The 22,105-nt window shown below is 33.4% G+C and overlaps 1 protein-coding gene across 6 annotated transcripts in view; it reads right to left on the bottom strand.

The window, feature by feature from the left end:
* The window catches only part of LOC128158169 (plexin-B-like), a 342,553-nt gene that overhangs the window by 268,554 nt on the left and 51,894 nt on the right, over positions 1 to 22,105 (bottom strand). For all 6 annotated transcript variants that reach the window (XM_052820921.1, XM_052820923.1, XM_052820920.1 and 3 more), the window contains exons 4-7: positions 19,871 to 20,002; positions 18,267 to 18,367; positions 8,258 to 8,387; positions 7,977 to 8,148 (exon numbers count right to left, since the gene is read on the bottom strand). In XM_052820921.1, the coding sequence (XP_052676881.1) occupies positions 7,977 to 8,148; positions 8,258 to 8,387; positions 18,267 to 18,367; positions 19,871 to 20,002 (535 nt within the window). The remainder of the gene's footprint in view (positions 1 to 7,976; positions 8,149 to 8,257; positions 8,388 to 18,266; positions 18,368 to 19,870; positions 20,003 to 22,105) is intronic.

Below are 22,105 nucleotides of genomic sequence, written 5' to 3'. Positions count from 1 at the left end.
GCAAAAGAACAACTTCTTATCTTGAAAACTGTAGGAGGAGTTATCCGTACAATGAGCGTACCCTATATGCAATTTTTTGCCAAAAAATGACTAAGTTCAAAAGCTGGTATTTTTTTCATAAATAATCGGAAATCTAAATCCTAGCAATATGCACACCTCTGATATATGTACAATTGATCTGCAAAAGAACAACTTCCTAACTTGAAAACTGTAGGAGGAGTTATCCGTACAATGAGGGTACCCTATATGCAATTTTTGGCCATAAAATGACTAAGTTCAAAAACCGGTATTTTTTTCATAAATTATCGGAAATCTAAATCCTAGCAATATGCACACCTCTGATATATGTACAATTGATCTGCAAAAGAACAACTTCCTATCTTGAAAACTGAAGGAGGAGTTATCCGTACAATGAGGGTACCCTATATACAATTTTTTGCCAAAAAATGACTAAGTTCAAAAGCCTGTATTTTTTCCATAAATTATCGGAAATCTAAATCCTAGCAATACGCACACCTCTGATATATGTACAATTGATCTGCAAAAGAACAACTTCCTACCTTGAAAACTGTAGGAGGAGTTATCCGTACAATGAGCGTACCCTTTATGCAATTTTTTGCCAAAAAATGACTAAGTTCAAAAGCTAGTATTTTTTTCATAAATTATCGGAAATCTAAATCCTAGCAATATGCACACCTCTGATATATGTACAATTGATCTGCAAAAGAACAATTTCCTATCTTGAAAACTGTAGGAGGAGTTTTCCGTACAATGAGGGTACCCTATATGCAATTTTTGGCCAAAAAATAACTAAGTTCAAAAGCTGGTATTTTTTTCATAAATAATCGGAAATCTAAATCCTAGCAATATGCACACCTCTGATATATGTACAATTGATCTGCAAAAGAACAACTTCCTATCTTGAAAACTGTAGGAGGAGTTATCCGTACAATGAGGGTACCCTATATGCAATTTTTGGCCAAAAAATGACTAAGTTCAAAAGCTGGTATTTTTTTCATTAATAATCAGAAACTAGAACTGTCCTAATGGGACTAATACCCCCGCTAGGCTAATTTCAAATGGGACAAATAATTGAATTGAATAATAATTAAGGTTTGGAACACATAAAAAAAAAAAATTCTAGAATTGTAAAAAAAAAAAAAAAAAGTTAACAAAGAAAAATTAAAATCAAAATTGTCAGAATTTCACTGTAAAAACATATCTATAACAGCAATACATTTACAAATGTATGTTTTTGATGATATATTTTTTTAATTTAATTGATTTAAGGAAAAACCAACAAAATGACAATAACCCCTCCCTTTGCAGTGAATAGAAATACCGGTAGCCAAGCAATGCTCTTCTGTTGATAAAACTTTCAATATCTTTCTAATAAGAGTCTTGACAGATGCAATTAGTTGTTTCAAATTTTCCTCACTTTCTCCTATGGCACAATTGAACTCCATATCAGAAAATTGATCCCATAGGACTATGATTTTCTTTGATGAGTTTGTTAAATTTAATAAACTCCCAAAACATTACCATAATTACCATACTATGTAAAAATATGTAAAAATGAAAATTTAATATTACAAACAATTTTAAAATTGCCAAAACACTACAATCATATCAGTAATTTTGAATTTCATTTAAATTAATGCCCAATAGGGTCACTTCATCAAATTACTTGACAAATAAATTTCAACAACCTCTAAAAATAGTTTAACTTCTTTATTAATAATTATATTATTTATTTCCATATAATGATAGACCTTTTGGTTTACATGAAACAGTTTTAAAATAGCCCCAAAACCATCACCCATTTTACAGATTATCAATTTCCCCTAAACACATGCTCCATCTGAGCCATGGCTCAGATAATGGCTCCCTTGGGACAAATGAATTCAGCCACACTTGTCTTTGATGTTCTCATTAGCTCCTAAGAATTTATCATTGACAAACAAAAACTTTGCATTGTCAGTTGATAGAATACTTATAAAAAATAATTTTTTTTTATCAATTAAGACATAAAGACAAAAAACTCCATCTGGATGTATTTATATAAATATATTTTAGAGTGTTTTCTATTAATTAATTAATAAAATCTGTAAGGATTACCTCCCTTACTTTTCAACATTAGTGTACAATATATAGAATAAGGAAAATGAAAACTGTCATAAAATCATTAAATCTTGTCTGATCTTAAAAAAAATTGCAGGTGCACATCTTCAGATGGTGTTCAACATATGTACAAATTTTCAAACTGTTCCATGCAGTAATAAAAAATTCTATAGGGGGGACAAAGTTGCGTCTACAGACAGACGGACAGACGGACAGACAGACAGACGGACAGACGGACAGACGGACAGGGTGAAACCAATATACCCCCCTAAACTTCGTTTGCGGGGGTATAATTAAAATCTTAGCAATATGCACACCTCTGATATATGTACAATTGATCTGCAAAAGAACAACTTCCTATCTTGAAAACTGTAGGAGGAGTTATCCGTACAATGAGGGTACCCTTTTGGCAGCCGCCCACCCACCCGCATGCCGGCCATTATCACCATTTTAATAACCGGATTTTTCCGTTGGAAAACCCGGTTAAAAACTATATATTAAAACATTTGAATTTTTGTGAATAGCGTAATTTAAAATGTTTTTCTTTATAAAATTAGACCTCCGTCCCAAATGTGGCCTCACCCTACCACTAAAGATTATGATTTTGACCAATTTGAATCTATACTATCTGAAGATGCTTTTCTATGCATATTATTTTTTAAAAATTTCTCATTATACTATATACTAGTATGTTTATGTTTTTGTAATTATGTTTTTTCTTCGGAAATTGGATTTCTAAAATTAAGGAATGGAGTGGGTCAGATAAATTTGATTGTTTATGAACTGGTGGAGTTTTTAAATTAATCAAAATATTTTAAACAAGATATCTGTGAGCCAATGTTCACTAGTGATACCCCCGCTCTGATGTGAATATGCAAAATAAGCAAAGTCGACATTTAACAGAAAGCTGGCATCTGATTGGTACAGAAATATATCCCATAATATGGCATGCCTGAACAAATAGTGTGTTAAAATTTCAAGCATCTGCGATAAATAGCTGCTGAGAAATCTTTGAGGAAAATTTGTTTGAAAATTTTGGCTAAAATAAACAAAGTACTCATTTAACAGGAAGTTGACGTCCAATTAATACAAAAATATATCCCACGATATGGCATGCCCTAAGAAACACTGTGTAAAAATTTCAAGCATCAGCAATAAACAGTTGCTGAGAAATCTTTGATGGAAATTTGTTTGAAAATTTTGGCTTAATAATAAACAAAGTCGTCATTTAACAGGAAGTTGACTCCTAATTGGTACAAAAATATATCCCACAATATGGCATGCCTATACAAATATTGTGTAAAAATTTCAAGCATCTGCGATAAATAGTTGCTGAGAAATCTTTGACGAAAATTTGTTTGAAAATTTTGGTTAAAAAAAAGCAAAGTCATCATTTAACAGGAAGTTGACGTCCGATTGATACAAAAATATATCCCACGATATAGCATGCCTAAGCAAATAGTGTGTTAAAATTTCAAGCATCTGTGATAAATAGTTGCTGAGAAATCTTTGACGGAAATTTGTTTGAAAATTTTGGCTAAAATAAACAAAGTACTCATTTAACAGGAAGTTGACGTCCAATTAATACAAAAATATATCCCACGATATGGCATGCCCTAAGAAACACTGTGTAAAAATTTCAAGCATCAGCAATAAACAGTTGCTGAGAAATCTTTGACGGAAATTTGTTTGAAAATTTTGGCTTAATAATAAACAAAGTCGTCATTTAACAGGAAGTTGACTCTTAATTGGTACAAAAATATATCCCACAATATGGCATGCCTATACAAATATTGTGTAAAAATTTCAAGCATCTGCGATAAATAGTTGCTGAGAAATCTTTGACGAAAATTTGTTTGAAAATTTTGGTTAAAAAAAAGCAAAGTCATCATTTAACAGGAAGTTGACGTCCGATTGATACAAAAATATATCCCACGATATAGCATGCCTAAGCAAATAGTGTGTTAAAATTTCAAGCATCTGTGATAAATAGTTGCTGAGAAATCTTTGACGGAAATTTGTTTGAAAATTTTGGCTAAAAATAAACAAAGTCGACATTTAACAGGAAGTTGACATCCGATTAGTACAAAAATATATCCCACGATATGGCATGCCTATACAAATATTGTGTAAAAATTTCAAGCATCTGCGATAAATAGTTGCTCAGATAAATGCGACAGAAATTTTTGTTACGGACGGACAGACAGACAGACAGACAGACAGATGGACAGACAGATGGACGGACAAATAGACACACAAGGGTAAAACAGTATACCCCCTCTCCTTCGGAGCGGGGGTATAAATATACTGTATTGACGATCATTTTACAAAATTAAGTAGCTGCATGCTTTAGGGAAAACAGTACATGTTCACAAGTGAATGTAAAGCTGTATTATATATACCGGGGTAATAGCTCTCTGGAAATTTTTAGAAATAATTTATACACATTTTAATTTTACGACAGTTAACCTTATCTTTGAAATTTTGTTTATTTTTTTCAAAGGGGGCGGGGGGGTGGGGTGTCCCTTCTTATGTCTCATATTAGTCAAAATCTTAAAATATTGTTGGTTTTTCTTATTGATAACTGTGCAACTCAGTTACTTAATTGACAAACTGGCAGGCCCTGTGTAATTTTTCGCCAGGTAGGAGGTCTTGTCCCAACTTTGTGGTAGCGATTAGGATTTTTTTAGAGATATTTTCTTTATTCTGCTCTATACTTTAACAATTTATTGCATGTACTCTAATAAATAATTATGTGTATATTCAAACAAAGTTATTACAATTGTACATATATTTTTTCCAGTTCTAAGAAGATATATGAAGGCGGTCGAATTCTTTTATATTCTCTTGATATACACCAAACTCATAATTTATTTTTTTGAAAAATTATACTTCCTATGAAAGGTTGTTATCCAGAGATAATATGATTATAGGCCTACCTAATACATTGTTTTAATTTATTCTGTCCCCATTTCTGTGATTACAGCATGCCTTTACCTGCAGCTAGCCTTTTCTATCGGTGACGTCATTGTTTCCATATTTGGTCATGTCAAAATTTGACAAACTTGTAGACTTTACATTTGTCGATTTGTAACATGTCAGCCAAGCTATTTCAGAAAACGGAGATACAAATGCAGACACTTCAGGGGGAAAGTGTGCATTATAGTGGCATGTTACATGTAGGTAACTGCAATTTTACAGCTGCATCTGTGGGAAAAATTAGATTGAAGGCCTGCGGGGTCAACTCTAAAGTGTTTATGCCCGAGTTTTATAGGTTATATGATCAAAATTACACTCATTCCTACTCAGGCTCACACACCAACATGATTGCATATTCGGATTTACAAGTTTACAAGGCTGGATTTTTTAACACGATTACCCTCCATACTTAACAAGTTTCAGCTTTTCTGATCAATCGGTTTTTGAGATAAAGATTCTTCTCTATATATTCCTGTGTAAAAATTGTAGCCCCAACCTACCCCTGGGATCATGATTTGAACAAAGTTGAATCTAATCTTCCTGAAGATGCTTCGCAACAACTTTCAGCTTTTCTGGCCAAATGGTTTCTGTGAAAAAGTTTTTTAAAGATTTACTCTATACATTCCTATGTAAAAATTCATCCTCCCATTGTGGCCTTATCCTACCTCCAGGGATCTTCATTTGAACAAACTTGAATCCACCCTACCAGAGGATGCTTCCACACAACTTTCAGCTTTTTAAGTAGATGATTTTTTAAAAAGACCAACAAATTTTCAATAATTTCTAATTGTCTCCTTTTGAAAGAGGGTGTGGCCATTCATTTTAACAAACTTGAATTTCCTTCACCCAATTATGCTTTGTGCAAAATTTAGTTAAAATTGGCCTTGTGGTTCTTGAGAAGAAATTGAAAATGTAAGAAGTTTACAGACAACATGCAGACAAAAAGAGGGACAGATGGAAAGACAGACTGATACCAGACAAAAAGTGATCAGAAATGCTCACTTAAGCTTTTAGCTCAGGTGAGCTAAAAACAGTGTTATAAACTCTAAAAGTAAAACAACTGATAACTCATCTTTCTAAGCATTTTTTTTTAAGACTCATAAATGTTAATCAAAAAATTCCTGGCCATTTTGTTCATTTACGGTTAAAGGCCATGAATGAGTTTGCAAAATGCTCAATGTTTATCTAGATCATGTTATCACTCTGAATTTTTGACCAAGTGTTTCTAACAGGCTCATATTCAACATAAAGGGAGACTTCTCGAAATGAAAAGGACAACTCTTTCTAGGATAAAAAAAATTCAGATTTTAATTTTTGGTCTTTGTACACCTATAATCAACACCTTCATATATTTTCAATGATGTTCATCTCTGTACTTTATGTATGCAAAAAGAATGTGTCGATATTATTTTCCTAGCTGTTGAACTTACAATTCAAATTATCTTTTTTTGGGAGTTGATCTTTATCAACTCTCCTATGCAGTTACTCAGGCAAACCGAAAGTGAAACAGTGTTTGGACCTATAAACACAAATCAACAATGCTGACAACATTTAGTTCTAATCAATAAATTTGATGTAATGAGTTCTTAAGCATTGTTCTTCAAGGAAACTCATTTATAGATACCTTGTTAATAATCAGATTTTAAATGGTACAAACAATTTAGATATTTTTTAAAGTCGTACATTTTATGTATTCCTACACCAGAGTTCAATATAGTCTCATTCAACCAAACGCTCGACTGACTCTGTAAATCTCCAACAAGCAGAGAGTCTCTCTTGCTCTAAATATATATTTTCATATATATGCCCCAATAACAATAAAGAAGGATTGAAATATGAAGATTAAGAAGGAAAATTATCTTTTTTCAACAGAAACAAGTCATGTATTGAACATGCAGTGAGTAAAGTGACTTCCGGTTCATCGTACATGGGCTGTTTTCAATATGAGTACTATAGCCCCAAAGTTCGAGATATCGATGTTTACCTGTATTTGAAACCCTGAAATGGGATCTCATTATCTTGTGGTGCCCTTTTCACTATTCATATTTTTCACTTTGGGTTATGATTTTAGCATTATTCTGGTCTTCTGTATTTTAAAGCTATGTTTAGTTGTTTATTTCGTTCATCCTTGAAATTCCAGTTTTATGTCTATAAAATCTAACACCTGATATCTGTATTTCAACTTTGTTTGTGCCTTCCCATTCATTTTCTCCAGTTTGATGCCATGTTATTTTGAAAACAATAATTGTTTTCCAAAGGGGAACATCTCAAAAAATAAAATAAGCGAAAGTAGAAAATAGGTTGGAAAACCATCAGACAAGTTTTTTTTTATTCAAGTCATTAAATAATATACAATTATTGCTGCTTTTGAGGTCAATCCGATGATTTAGCTACCCTAGGAGTACAATGTTGTACTTCGAGGGTAGATAAATCATCATATTGATAAAAAAAACAGCAATAATTACTTTATTATATGATTCAGCGACGAATTTATACAGACATATAATAAACTGAGTGTTATCAAGTAATGTTTTAGCATGAAGCCATTGCCGAACAAATTGAGAAACGCGATGTTTCATTGGACGATCTATTTTTAGTCCAATGTAGAGAAAATCAAATGTTATAATGACCTCTTAGGTCACGTGCAGGTGAATATAATGTTCTGTTTTTACGAGATAGTTGGATTTGAGCCAATCAGAGAGCTAGGAATTAAAATCAATCATATAATAAAATGTTTTATTTCCTTTTCAAAATGTGCCTATAAGACTAAAGAGAAGAGACGATATTACCGGTACTGCCTCTTTTTTGCAAACTCAATTATGGCACACTACTGTAAACAGGCAGTCAAAATCAAATCACCTTTTAACAAAAATTACCTAAAGCATTGTTAAAGGCTAGGCTGTCATCATCTACATGTGGATTTCTACACTCGATCCCATAACTCCTTATCAAGGCTGATGACTTTTGCTGAATTCCATTATGGAAACCAAACACACAGTTGTATGATGTATTGAAACTTTCTGGTAGGTCGTTGACTGTTAAATATAGCTTGAAAAATACAAACAAGAAAATAAGAGAATTAGATATGTCAGTGTATTCTAAATGTAAAGTATAATAAATATTCAAGCATAATTACAAACTCATTTTTCTACATTACTGTGATATTTTGGGAGACATGGGCCATTGGTGGTGACACATTTAGAATGGCTATACAGGATAAATCTGGGTTTGAAACATTCTTCCAGCGGCTTGCTGTTGGATTTGAGCACTCACTCTTCAATGAGCATCTGTAGAGAGGAATGAACAAAGGTGAACTACAATTTATAATCAAGATTCAGGTATATCAAAATGAATGGAATAGTAATTGGTATGAACAGCTTTAAATAAATACTACATTTACAGTTTAATATGACTCATAAATATAAGGGCTGGCCCCGCCATCACCAACTTTCCTCAAGTCAATACTCAGCCTCAAATCTGAGGTTTGACCTCAAATTTATGCATGTTTCTGTTGAGGATTTGCGTTGAGGAATGAGTTGAGGGATTTGAAAATTTTGGTGACGGTGGAGCCTGATGGTATAGTAGAGAGAATGAAAAACATGGTGAAAAATGCCTCATAAAGCTGAAACTACAGCATCGTGGCAAGTATTCGTGGAAAATGGCAGATACAATCTTAGAGTTATTGCCCTTAGTATAGAAAAATTGGCCCCTCATCCAAGCATACCCTGGATGTGATGGATGAGGGACATTCTTGGAGTACAGCTGGAGGCTGAGGAGTATCAATAGCATAATTCTTGACTAATTATACTTGGGCTTGCTCTTCAAAGAATTCAAACCATGTGACATCAGTAGTAGATATAGCACCGCCATTTATCTATCACTCATAATTTAAAGAAAATTTATTGTCAATTAGAAACTAGTGGCGGGCATAAATATCACCAATGTTTCACATGGGTTGGGAAAGTTGATATTCCTCATCCACGGCTGTACTCCAAGAATGTCCCTCATCCATCACATCCAGGGTATGCTTGGATGAGGGGCCCATTCTTTTTATACAGCCTTCGGCATATCGGAGTATCAATAGCATGTTCAAAGAATTGACAAAAAATTAGATCAACCATTTATTCAAAAAACAATTTATGTCAGTGTCAACAACAACTACATTTGTAAAACTGCAGTCATAAATGTTTTTGTGTTGTTATTATTTGCTATAACATTACATGTATCTCTACAAAAAAAATTTTTAAATTCTTGGAAGAAGACAAGTCACCAGTTTTAAGTTTATCCGTCAACGAGGCACCACTCCTTAATTCTGAAGAAGATGCAGCTGAAGGAATAGAGTGTGCTTTGAAAAAAAGTGATATCTATTCCTGCACTTCCCATAACGTCTTTGATCCATCTTGCCACTGTACTAGTTGATACTTTATTGAAAGTCTTATATGACATTAAAAGTTGATCACACTTTCTCCTTTTCCTCGTTCTTTTCAGATATTCATGTAGTGTTGACACAATACATAATTTCTTATCATTATATTTTTGCAATGAAATAGACCTTCCTGGTCTGGATGTTTTCAACAATGACGTAAAATAAAACCCAACACTATCTGAATTTAAACACATATTCTTAACATTCATACACACTAATGTCTGAGCTCTAGCCGTTGTAGTCAATGCTAACAAGGTACAAAGTTTCAATGTAAGAAATTTAATGTCCAAAGACTCCAAAGGAAACAAACTTTTCAAAAAGGTTAATACTTCAGACAGATGTAGGGTAGATGGATGTGGAAGCACTGTGCCACAGCAGGGCAGGGGGTTTGGGGGCCGCCCTGGGCCCCCAATGGTTCAGGGTAAAAATGCAAATGACTTCAAACCTGTTAGGTGAGTATTGATGAAATCACAGGTTGGAAAAAAAAGCTAAGAGAGCCAGGGGCCATATCGCTAACCTGAGCAAGAATAGTTCACCAATGATGAAATCAGCTTTCAGGTATCAAATACAAAATATCTTGACAGTTTAGTACAGTATATCTTGTTTAAATAGATCTTTAAATTTTTCTGCACATAATTCTGAACTACTCTTGTTGTTTCAGTTTTGTATAACCCCATGTAAACCTGAAAGCAACTTTTGTGGCCCCACCCTACCCCCAGGGATCGCTTAATCTGATATAATATCAAAACACCGAACCATTTCTTATATATCCCTTTATATTTTTTCTTGATAATTTGATAGAAAAAAATGCCATTTTCAGTTAATCTGATAGGGTTTTGACCGTATGATAATGATTTCCCACTCTCCTACACCTATATATTCCTTTGTTTAATTGCTTGACACCCCTCATGTGTACACAGCAACTCTTTACAGGGCATTAGTTTCACTTCAACGCACATGGGTGGCTCACTTCTTCGTAATAATCTTTAACAGATGCTTTCAGCTCAAGTGAGCTAAAGAATGTCAATTTTTGACTAATTTTGATTGAATTAGAGAAATAGCATCACTTCTGACATCATGTACTCCCAGTAAGTGCAAATAAATCAAATAAATAGGTGAATAATAGATTTTATATTAACTATTCTAAAATATAACATTTCATTGTACCTGAAACATTAAAAAAAATGGCGAATTATGGGGACCAAATTTTACTCATACCATATATAGTTCTTTGCAATCAAATGAAAATATTCTCATTTTTTCTTTATATTTTGCATTCGGAAGTATAGAGTGTAGGTCTGCTCAAGTACAATTTTAAGATATATATTTCGGTATATAAATATACACATCATACTAAAAAATGGTACTTGAACAAGCCTGCGCTCGATGTTTCTAAGTCAAAAAACTCTCAAAAAACACCCATATTTTGCTACAAAACATCAATTCATCAAAATAAGACAATCTTCATGACGTAATTTCTACATTATGACGTTGCTACGGTGACAACCTTTTACACACTTAATTCTGATATGATTTCAACTATATTCTACTTTATTTTTAAAGCTTTTTAAAAAACTTTAATTTTGGGGGTGAAAAAATGCATAATACCACACATAGTCCTTTCAGCTTTCAGCCAAATGGTTTTTTAGAAAAAAAATTTCAAAGATGTTTCTCTAATTATTCCTAGTATATAAACATTCAATCTTCTCATTGTGGCCCCATTATAACCGCTCTGATTATGTACAAACATAAATTTATATCCCCTGTTGATGCTTCAACATGTTTTAACACAGTCTTCGAAATAACCCGGGAGTCCGATGCCCGGGGCCTGGTAAATTTGCAGGCGGGCATGTAAAAATTGCCAAATTACATGCCCGGAGGGCATGTGTAAATTTTCTGTCAATGTACAATATGTTTACTTGCCATTTCTTCCATCGTACCAAAGTTAAAAAAAAATCAAAACATTGTATTCAATGTATTGGAAAAAACAAAATAAACTAGTGGGTATTGTTTTTTTACAAAAAAAACACATGTCTCCCCTTCTCCCCAAGGATTGTAAAATGGGGCAAATTTAACAATTAAAAAAGAATGATGTCAGCTATATGTTACCCAGACCCAGACAAAATTTTATTATCTTTTTCTTAATTTGACCTTAAGTAAAACATGGTCAAGGTCATATATAAATCAGTAGTACACCTAAGTGTATTATTATTGTTCTTTGTTTAAAGTTTGAAGTCCTTCTGTAAAAGTATATTCAGGAGTTGAACAATGAAGATTTTTCTAATTTGACCTTTAATTAAAATTTTTAGGTCAAGGTCAAAAAATTTGGTAAGGTTCAACTAGGTTATATACCATCTATCCATGATACAAGTTAAAAGTCTGTATGTTAAAGGAGTCTTATGTTATGGTCCGGACAATATTTTTATGAAAAGCTTGACCTTGAAGAACAAAATAGTTCAAGATCAAATCTTTTGGTGACGTGCACTCCTTCTCAATACCATCTACCTATGTTCCAAGTTTGAAGTCCTAATGTCAAAGGGTATCAAAGATATGACCCAGACAAAATTTTATTATTTTTTCTTAATTTGACCTCGAGTAAAACAAGGTCAAGGTCAAATATTATTCAAAAGAACCTAAGAGTATTATTATTGTTCTTTGTTTAAAGTTTGAAGTCCTTCTGTCAAAGTATATTCAGAAGTTGAACAATGAAGTTTTTTCTAATATGACCTTTAATTAAAATTTTTAGGTCAAGGTCAAAAATTTTGATAAGGTTCAACTAGGTTATATACCATCTATCTATGATACAAGTTAATAGTCTGTATGTTAAAGGAGTCTTGTGTTATGGTCCGAACAATATGTTTTTATGAAAAGCTTGACCTTGAAGAACAAAATAGGTCAAGGTCAAAACTTTTGGTGGCGTGCACTCCTTCTTAATACCATCTACCTATGTTCCAAGTTTGAAGTCTTAATGTCAAAGGGTATTTAAGTTACGGCCTGGACAAATTTGGATGAAGAAGAAGAATAAGAAGAATATGAAGAATAAGAAGAACTAGACACGATCTCGTTGCGAGCAACGAGGAGGTCTTCCGTCTGATTTTAGAAATGGAGATTTATGTTCGATCTTGATTTTGCTATTTAACAGCTATACATGATTTAAAACAGGAAAAGAGGATCTTCATTTTAAGTGCCTGACACTATTTTGTTTCAGGTGTTTAGAAATTCGTCACCGTTCTTGAGATATTTCAGAAAGAATATTTTAGGGGCCGGACCTTATCTCCTTATTGGGGCCGCTGAACAAAAATTGTAAGGTTGCATGTTATTAGGTACATTATTTTGAGCATCTTTTCTTTTATACTGCATTTCAAAATATTTTTTCTTTTTGAGATATAGGTTATCAAATTTTTGGACTTTTGCCCCTAAAAATCCTTAATTACGTAACACATGAGAAAAATCATTATAATGTTAGGCTACATAACTGTTAGATAAACATATTTGCTTCTATAATCTATTATGAAATACCCCTCGGTAAAGAACTATAGGAAAAAGACTTTAGACCCCTCTAGGTCCCTAATATTAGGGGCCAGCCCCTTTTTCATTGTATCAAATGAAAGGTCATTTGATTATAAAGACATTTTGTTCAACAAGTGTTCAGAAATCCGTTACCATTCTTGAGATATCTGAGAAAGAATGTTTTAGGGGCAGGTCCCTTATCTCCTTATTGGGGCCGCTGAACCAAATTTTTTAGGCTGCATGTTGTTAAGGACATCATTTTGAGCATCTTTTCTTTTATATTGCATTTCAAAATATTTTTTCTTTTTGAGATATAGGTGGGCAAAGTTTTGGACTTTTGACCCCTAAAAATCCTTAATTACGTAACACATGAGAAAATCGTTATACTGCTTGGCTTCATAACTGTAAGATAAACATATTTGCTTCTATAATTTATTACAAAATATCCCTCAGTAAAGAACTATAGTAAAAAGACTTTAGAGCCCTCTAGGTCCCTAATATTAGGGGCCAGCCCCTTTTTCTTGGTATCAAATGAAAGGTCATTTGATTATAAAGACATTTTGTTCAACAAGTGTTCAGAAATTCGTTACCATTCTTGAGATATCTGAGAAAGAATGTTTAAGGGGCCGGTCCCTTATCTCCTTATTGGGGCCGCTGAACCTAATTTTTTAGGTTGCATGGTGTTAAGTACATCATTTTGAGCATCTTTTCTTTTATACTGCATTTCAAAATATTTTTCTGTTTTGAGATATAGGTGGTCAAAGTTTTGGACTTCTGACCCCTAAAAACCCCTAATTACGTAAAATATGAGAAAATCGTTACACTGCTTGGCTTCATATTTGTAAGATAAACATATTTGCTTCTATAATTTATTACAAAATATCCCTCGGTAAAGAGTTATGGGTAAAAGACTTTAGAGCCCTTTAGGTCCCTTATTTGAGGGGCCAGCCCCTTTTTCCTGATATCAGCAGAAAGGTCTTGTAAATATAAACTTTTTTTACATTACATGTTTTAACAAAATATTTTCCAGAAAAGAGATAAAGAGAGAAAAGCACAAAAAATTACGACGCTTTTTTAATGTCAATTTTCGAGCCATAGCGAGCTTTGGCGCCAGTAGTGCTAAACATACAAAACAACAATCATGCAAAACTTCAATCTTTCGTTTACCAACCGTAGAAATTTGAGCTCAAAATCTCTTATAGTTTAGGAGAACGGCCGCAGACAAAATACCTATATAAAAAATAGAAAAATCTCAATATCTCCAAAACGGATGTGACGTCATCAGTGCAAAAAATTTCCTATCAACTTCAGACCACTTTCTATCATATCTGAAAATTTGATGGAGATCAGTTGAGCCGTTTCTGAGAAATCGCGTGCACAAAAATGGGAAGAAAAAAAAAGAATAAAAATAATAGGGAAAAAGAAACCGAAGAATAACAATAAGGTCTTCCGTTGGAAACGGAAGACCTTAATAAGAAAGTCGACAAAAACAATATGTCTCCCCTTTGAAAGGGGAGACATAATGATTTAGATTTCATACACAACTTTTGTATAAGAGCGTATAAATTACCACATACTATTTTTTCTAACTATCATTCTTCACATAGGTTTCCTAGTTTGTTGCTTGAACATGTTAATTGTAATCATTGTGATTAAATACTTGTTACTTTTTAACGTGTTACCTTCCGTTAATATAAATGATAAGGGTAATATAATTACATGTACTATTAAAATCGTTGGTTTTTTTTTTAATATCTGGATTACAAATTATTTTCTGCTCTCGCATTTTATCATCTCTGCTAGCCAAGGGTTTTCGGTCCACTTTGCTCCCCATAAACCCTTGGCGGATTTCATTATGAAAACTCAGTGACAAGCTCCGTTTTATGATTGGCTGCAGCTGCGAATAGCTGATCCAATCGCAGTGCTTTTAAATATAAACTTTAAAAGGAAACATGTGTGATCTTTTGTCAAACATTCGGTGCTCTTAACAAGTTGAGACACAAGTTCTTGAGTACAGTGCGTCCTTAACGATGGTCTAACCTATGGTGTTCTGATGGGGCCACTTCGACCTTCGCACTTTCGCCTTTAGGTCAAAGATGCGAGAGTGCGAAGTTGCGATGGTGAAAGTGCGAGAGTGCGACGGCAAAGGAGCGAAAGTGTGAAGATGCGACGGCAAAGCGCGAAGATGTGATGGCGAAAGTGCGAAGGTGCAAAGGCGAAGAAGCGATACTACTATCGCTACGTCGCCTTCGCAACTTCGCACTCTCGCCTTCGCCTTTTTTGATAGCATTCAGAAAGTCTCGGTCGATTACATAGAATTTGATGCAGGCACCGCACTCGCCAAGGTTTTTGTGACTTAACATTATAACAAGTTGCTGTCCTTCAAAAAAGGACTACAATACGTGGACCATTTGTATGTGTTTCCAACGAAAAAGTGAAAGCCTTAAGATTATCAGAGATTCCACCGACTCTAGCCCTCTGCTTTTAATCCCTAAATTTGTACGTTGTATTACGTATACATGTATGTATAGCCCTGAATTTTTATCTCAGAATTTAAAGGATTCATACTTCTAAAATAATTATGATCTATCTATGAATGAAGTTTGCATGTACAGTATCAGGCATTGGGTGAATTCTACTATTTGCGCACACATTACGATTCGCACTACTATGCAGTGACAGCTTTGTGTAAATTAAAAATTTCATATTCATATGATGCATTCTTGAGATTTAAACTTTTATACAGTAACATAATTATTCAATCATACTTAAATGCTTAAAAAATTTAATCGGGAAGTTCTCTAGCCTCGCCTACTATAAAAGTAAAGTTAAGTTACTTGTGTATTCGGAAAACAAAACATTGCAAATTATGCTATTTGATGCATGTTGTAGTTTCGGCATAACATTAACTTATTTCATAATACTGATAGTTCATATCACATATCATTTTTTAAAAGAAAATCTTTGTTTCTGTACTGTTTACCGACAACTTTACAATTACTTATGTGTTCATATGGCACGGAATCCCGATCCCGATTCAGATAAACGTGTGCTAGCCTGGTTCCCTGAGCTACCCATTACGCACAGGAACCAGGCTAGCTCATGCGCAGGCTGAATTTTCCCCATAGCATCCGGTTTAACCTCGCTTATATATTTTCTGCGTGGACCTCAGGGTCCACGCAATAAGGTGAACAACAACAATTTGTTAAAATAAATCAATTAATAACAACTGGAGGGCGATATTTTCCAGTGTGGTGCTATATTCATCACGATCTGCTTACCAAAAAGTTTTATCAGTTTATAAATAAAAAAAACGTGTTGCACGAATCATTGATAAAACTTTGGTCGGGTTCGGGATCCCATAAATTTCATTTATAATTATTATTAATTTCATATATAGTTTGACATTAATAATCTTGTCCTGTACCTAAAGAAAAAAGCCGGTTGTCCTCTATATAACTTTGCTACACAGAATTAGTTTTTTACAAGATGGTCGTGTAAATAGATTTTCATAAATTAATTCACAAGACCGTCGTGTGTATATCACATATTTTTTAGTTATAACTATTTGCACGACGGTCGTTTAAATAGACTTTGCTTAGTTATGTGCATGATGGTCTTGTATATATCATCGCCCATACATACGTTTCTTCACAATATTTATTTAACAACAATCAAAGAGTTTGACTATAATTTATCAATTGAATCATTTCTTTTGATGTTGTTTTGGTTTATATCTGCAAACATTATTACTTTTAAGTATTAAGCTCGGTTGCCGTTCTTCTCTACATATGATGATCTTCAACGTCTCCGCTGTTGTATAAGAAACTCTTAACGATGTCAAATGATATTTGATACCGCCCACATAAATCATGCCTTCCCATTTAAGTAAAATTGTAAGAAATTTGACTCTAATATCACTTGGGCCATGTCCTGATCACGAAATTACAGTAATTGCGCTTGGGTTATAAAATTATCATTGAACATCGATAGCTATTTGGAAAAATGGCGGCCGTCGATTTTCTTCGCTGTGCTATGTTCCGATCACAAAATTTAAGAAATTGGGCATGGATTATAAAATTATTATGAAACATTGATAGTTTTAGGGGAAATGGCGGCCGTTGATTTCGCCATTTTTTGGGTGCGTGTTATACATAGGACCTGCTGTTTTTTCGCCATTTTTTTGACAACTTTGGGGGGTTCGTATTATACACAAGTGCGTATTATACACGATACATTACGGTAATAATGAGGAAAAAACATCTGAATTTTAATGAAAATTTCAAACAATGAAACAATTTACATGATTTTATAATGTGAAATATAACTGATGATTATTTTCAGAGATATCGTACAAAACAATCATAAATCTGAAGATTATAATTATACTGTTACATAAACTGAAAGCACAGGTATAATTATATAGACATAAGTTTACGCAAGGAACGTGACCAATCTAATTAGCCTATTACTGGATTATTAAATAAACAATGTGGCTTACATACCTGTTTGCTGAACACAGTTCACCCTACATCTACTTACCTATAAAGGTTGTTCAGAAAGAATTGAGACATTTACTCTTACTCCCTTGGGAATAAAGATAAATCATTGAGATTTATCAAGAAAGTAAACCAGAATAACTTTTTTTTAACTTTATGAACGTGAAAATTTTGTAGTTAATGAAGTCATTTGTTCATTCCTGGTAAGCTTACAAACTTGCTTACATCCATTGACCTGAAGCAACCACAAACACATCGCAACACCATTTTAACATTTCTACTTGCTCCTATATTTTAAGCACCTAACATATAAATGACAAATGTGCATTAAAAATACGTTATTATTTTATGTGTAATGAAAACAATACATCAGAAATGGCCAGTATAGATTGACTCTCAGTGTTAGGTGGCCATCTTATTGTCTAAAAGTGTACAGGTAAAAATCTTAGATCACCTTGTTCAACGGTAGGTCACACCGCCCGGGGGGGGGGGGGGGGGGGGGGGGGTGCGGGGTGCGGTTAAATACAGGATCCGCGTTGATGGTACTGTACTAGAGAATTTTTTAAACCTTTTTTACAAAACAACATGATGCCCCAAATCAAACTTCAAGAGTACAGTTTGCTGGTTTATAACGATAAGATGTAAGAGCAGTTTCTGAATGTAAACCATGACACATGGATGGACGTTGTCAGATAGATGGACGGACGAGGTATAATCATTTCTATACTGACCTGTGTTCAAGTGTACACCAGCCACAGTAGGGGTCTCTGCTTGATAGACACTCACTGCATGTGGTATACTGTTGACAATTTTGAACTGGTATCTTGGCAACCTGAAAAAAGTTGACAAAAATGAATCAATTTATCACTTTGCCTTAATACTGTGGAATCATTTTAATTCTGGGGGCCAATTTTCATGGATTGTTGGTTTATTGATTATTTGTAGGGATGTAATTTCATGGATGCATCAGTTTTATTAACTTAGATAATTCTTCTTAATTTTTTTTCATTGAGGTTGTAAATGGGGAGGGCTACCTCAGTACCACAAATTACCACTACACATTAACGAGGTTTTATTTTTTGTATTTCCAAGAACCTTTCTAACTGATTTGATATTGATTAACATAACCAACCCCATTGACAGTCTCCTAGGATAGGGCTACCCACGAATACCATGAAAATTGAGACACCATTAACTCTAATGATTCCACAGTATTTGGTGATTAAAGTTACCTTCCATGCCATGAGACATATAGGGATGGCCCTTATCCCCAGTTTCTGTGATGCTAAGTTTAGATTCATCAACTCCCCCTGGATGGGACTGTCCCCTAGTCTTAATTACATTGTAACTGCCAGCAGAAGCTGGTACCCATTCCAGCTGGATGGACTGAGACAATGCAGAAAATTAAGGTGCCTGGTATAAGGACACAACACACAACAGATTTATAAAGATTAACTCTATATATTCCTATGTAAAAGTCCGACCCCCCCCCCCCCCATTGTGGCCCAACATTACCCCCAGGGACCATGATTTGAACAAACTTGAATTTACACTATCTGAGGATGCTTCCATTAAAGTTCAGCTTTTAAGGCCAAATGGTTTTTTGAGTAGAAGATATTTAAAGATTAACTCTATATATTCCTATGTAAAACTTTGACCCCCATTGTGGCCCATCTTACCCCCAGGGACCATGATTTGAACATATTTAAATCTAAACTATCTGAGGATGCTTCCACACAATTTTCAGCTTTTCTGGCAAAATGGTTATTGAGAAATTTTTTGTAAAATATTACCAAATTTTCAATAAATCCTAATTATTTCCCCTTAAAAAAGAGCGTGGCCCTTTACTTTAATAAACTTGAATCCCCTTTACCCAATTGTGCTTTTTGCCAAGTTTGGTTGAAATGGCCCAGGGGTTCAGGAGAAGGAGTAGAAAATGTATAAAGATTACAGACAGACGGACGGATGGACGCAGGACAAAAAGTGATCAGAAAAACTCACTTGAGCTTTCAGCTCAGATGAGCTTAAAACAGTTGTACCGGTGCATTGGTGGCTCGAATTCATTCTACGTCTAGGTAGTAGGTCTCCGTGGAGCCACTAAGCCATTAAGCAGTTCATTGAATGATTTTGCACAATATTAACACTTCATTTTTAGATTAAGAAAAGGCAACCAATGTTTTATGCAAGTTAACCTTCCATCATGGTAGATGGTATAATTTGTAGCAAAGCTATTTCATATGGAAGCCATCAGATTGCAGCTGTAAAAACCACTCATTATCTTCAAATCAATTTGTCGAGAGATACCTATATCAATATTTAAGATGTCTGTTCTTACCTTTCTGTCACTCATGGCATAAAGAAACATCTGGGTTTTGTCAAACATCATATCCTGGTTGATTGTATGATCATCATCCACAATAATGGCCTTGTCGTACAATTCAGCTTTATCGGTTGCCTTTAATACCAGCTAAAAGCAGATATCAATTCCTTTTTATTCAACATTTAAGGCAATATAAGCTGCAATTTTCATGATAAATTTTTTTTTTAACGAAATTGTTTTTTTCTACTAAAAAGACAAAAATATCATGCCATTGGTTTTTAAATTTCTTTTCTCCAAATTTTTGTGAAAAGGGCCATTCAGGAGCATTAATGAATTATTGTCTTCCTGTACAAAAATTGATTTGCTACATGTTCCTTAGAAGAAATATCTTTCCTCTGACAAAAATCAATGATTTTTTCCAACCTTATTTATCATAAAAGTTTAAGTCACATGCATCCTTAGCATACTAGCAGGTTTTTACAACAAAATAAAATTCTAAAAAATACAGCTCATATTGCTTTTAATTAAGGCACCATCTTCCAGAAATCTAATAATTCAATCCCATCCTATATATCCTCAATTCTTCACACTCTATCCTTCAAATAAGCTTTTTTTTTTATTAGGGCCTTTCGACTTTCGGTCGAAAAGACCTATTGTTTTCGTTCTGTTTTATTATTATTATTCTTCTCGACAAAGTTTCGTCAGCGATTTTTTGAAAACGGAACAGAAAAATAAAAATTTAATGTTAAATTCTTTTAGCAATTGTTTACTTCTCCCGTATGTCCCTTTTTGGACTTCCGGTCTATATACTTCTGGTTTACACATGCAAAAATCAAAATATTAAAAGGACCTTTGTATCTATTTTATTTTTTTATTATAAACTAAGAAATTTTGGATTTAGATACTTCATTGTATGATATACAAAATCGTAAGTGACAACTTTTTTCTATTTTTTGCTGTTTTTGAGATATCAGACTTCAAACTATGAAAAAAAGGGGGGTGAAAAAACTAAAATTTGAAATAACCACCAAATTTTTTAAATGAGGAATGTAAAATGTTAAAACTGTCATAATCATCATAAATTTAAAGCTTCATTTGAAACCATTGAGAACTTCCGGTTTTATAAGTTGATAAAAAATTGTCTATGGGTGTTTTAATGTTAAACTGAATTCACGCGTGCCACGTTTTCTCAAACAGTTTTCAAGTAAATATTTTCATATTTAATATTTATATTGAGGGACCTAATTTTACCGGAAAATGTTTTGGGATAAAAATTTTGAAAGATAAGAGATCTAGAGGGGTCAAAACTAATAACAATATTTTAGCTGTATCTTTTTTATTTTTCATACGATTTTTAAAATCTTTTGGGTTTTAAGTTCTGAGTAAAATGTACAATTTTAAAATTATGGTCCGTAGGGCCAATTTTTGACTTCTTATAGGAGTTTTAAGGGCATGAATATTAAACTTTTTAAAAGTTGAAAAAGTGAACTAGAAAGAGTTATCTCGCTTTGCTCAATGAACGTAGAACATTAATACTTTAGGCATACCATGTTTTCTATTTGAGAAAGGAATACTTACTTTTTTAAGATTTTTTGGAAATATTCTTTAAGAAATTAAAAGTATTTTTACTTTTAAAGTTCTGAAGTTATCTTTTTTTGACATTCCATTATTTATAAGGTTATATTTCTAATAGGCAACTGATTATACCAAGGCGGTGAAGAATTTTTAAATAAAAAAAAAAGAAACGATTACATGTATACCTGACATTTACAATCAAAAAAGGGAAAGGGGATGTCGAAAAGCCCTTACTTTTTGTTGAAGACAAAAAAAGTTCTAGTTTTATCTTGTTTTTCCTTGGACTAAAATGTCACATTTCATTGGTTTAAACATGGCACATGACTGCCAGATATATATCTCTATGTCCATCTGGTGAAAATTAATATTTGGCAATATGGCTGATGCTTTGCCTACTAATCTAGACTTTTCACACTACATGCATTTAATACAGCAACCGCATTACGTAATTTTTTTGAAATATTTACAGTAGTTGCCTTTTACTTTTAAACATCATATTGTTGTGTCAGGAGCATAATAAAATGGTAGCTTTAATATTTGTTTAAAAGTCTGCACAGGAAACGGAGAAAACATTTAAAATTAGATAGCAACAAAACATTATATTAAGTGAACAAAGGTGCATCAATACTTGATGAATAATATAAATGAAAATTTTTAAGAGTTCCACTGTGTATT

Source organism: Crassostrea angulata, chromosome 8 (assembly GCF_025612915.1).
Source record: "Crassostrea angulata isolate pt1a10 chromosome 8, ASM2561291v2, whole genome shotgun sequence".
NCBI lineage: Eukaryota > Metazoa > Mollusca > Bivalvia > Ostreida > Ostreidae > Magallana > Magallana angulata.
This window is presented reverse-complemented; position numbering and strand designations above follow the sequence as displayed.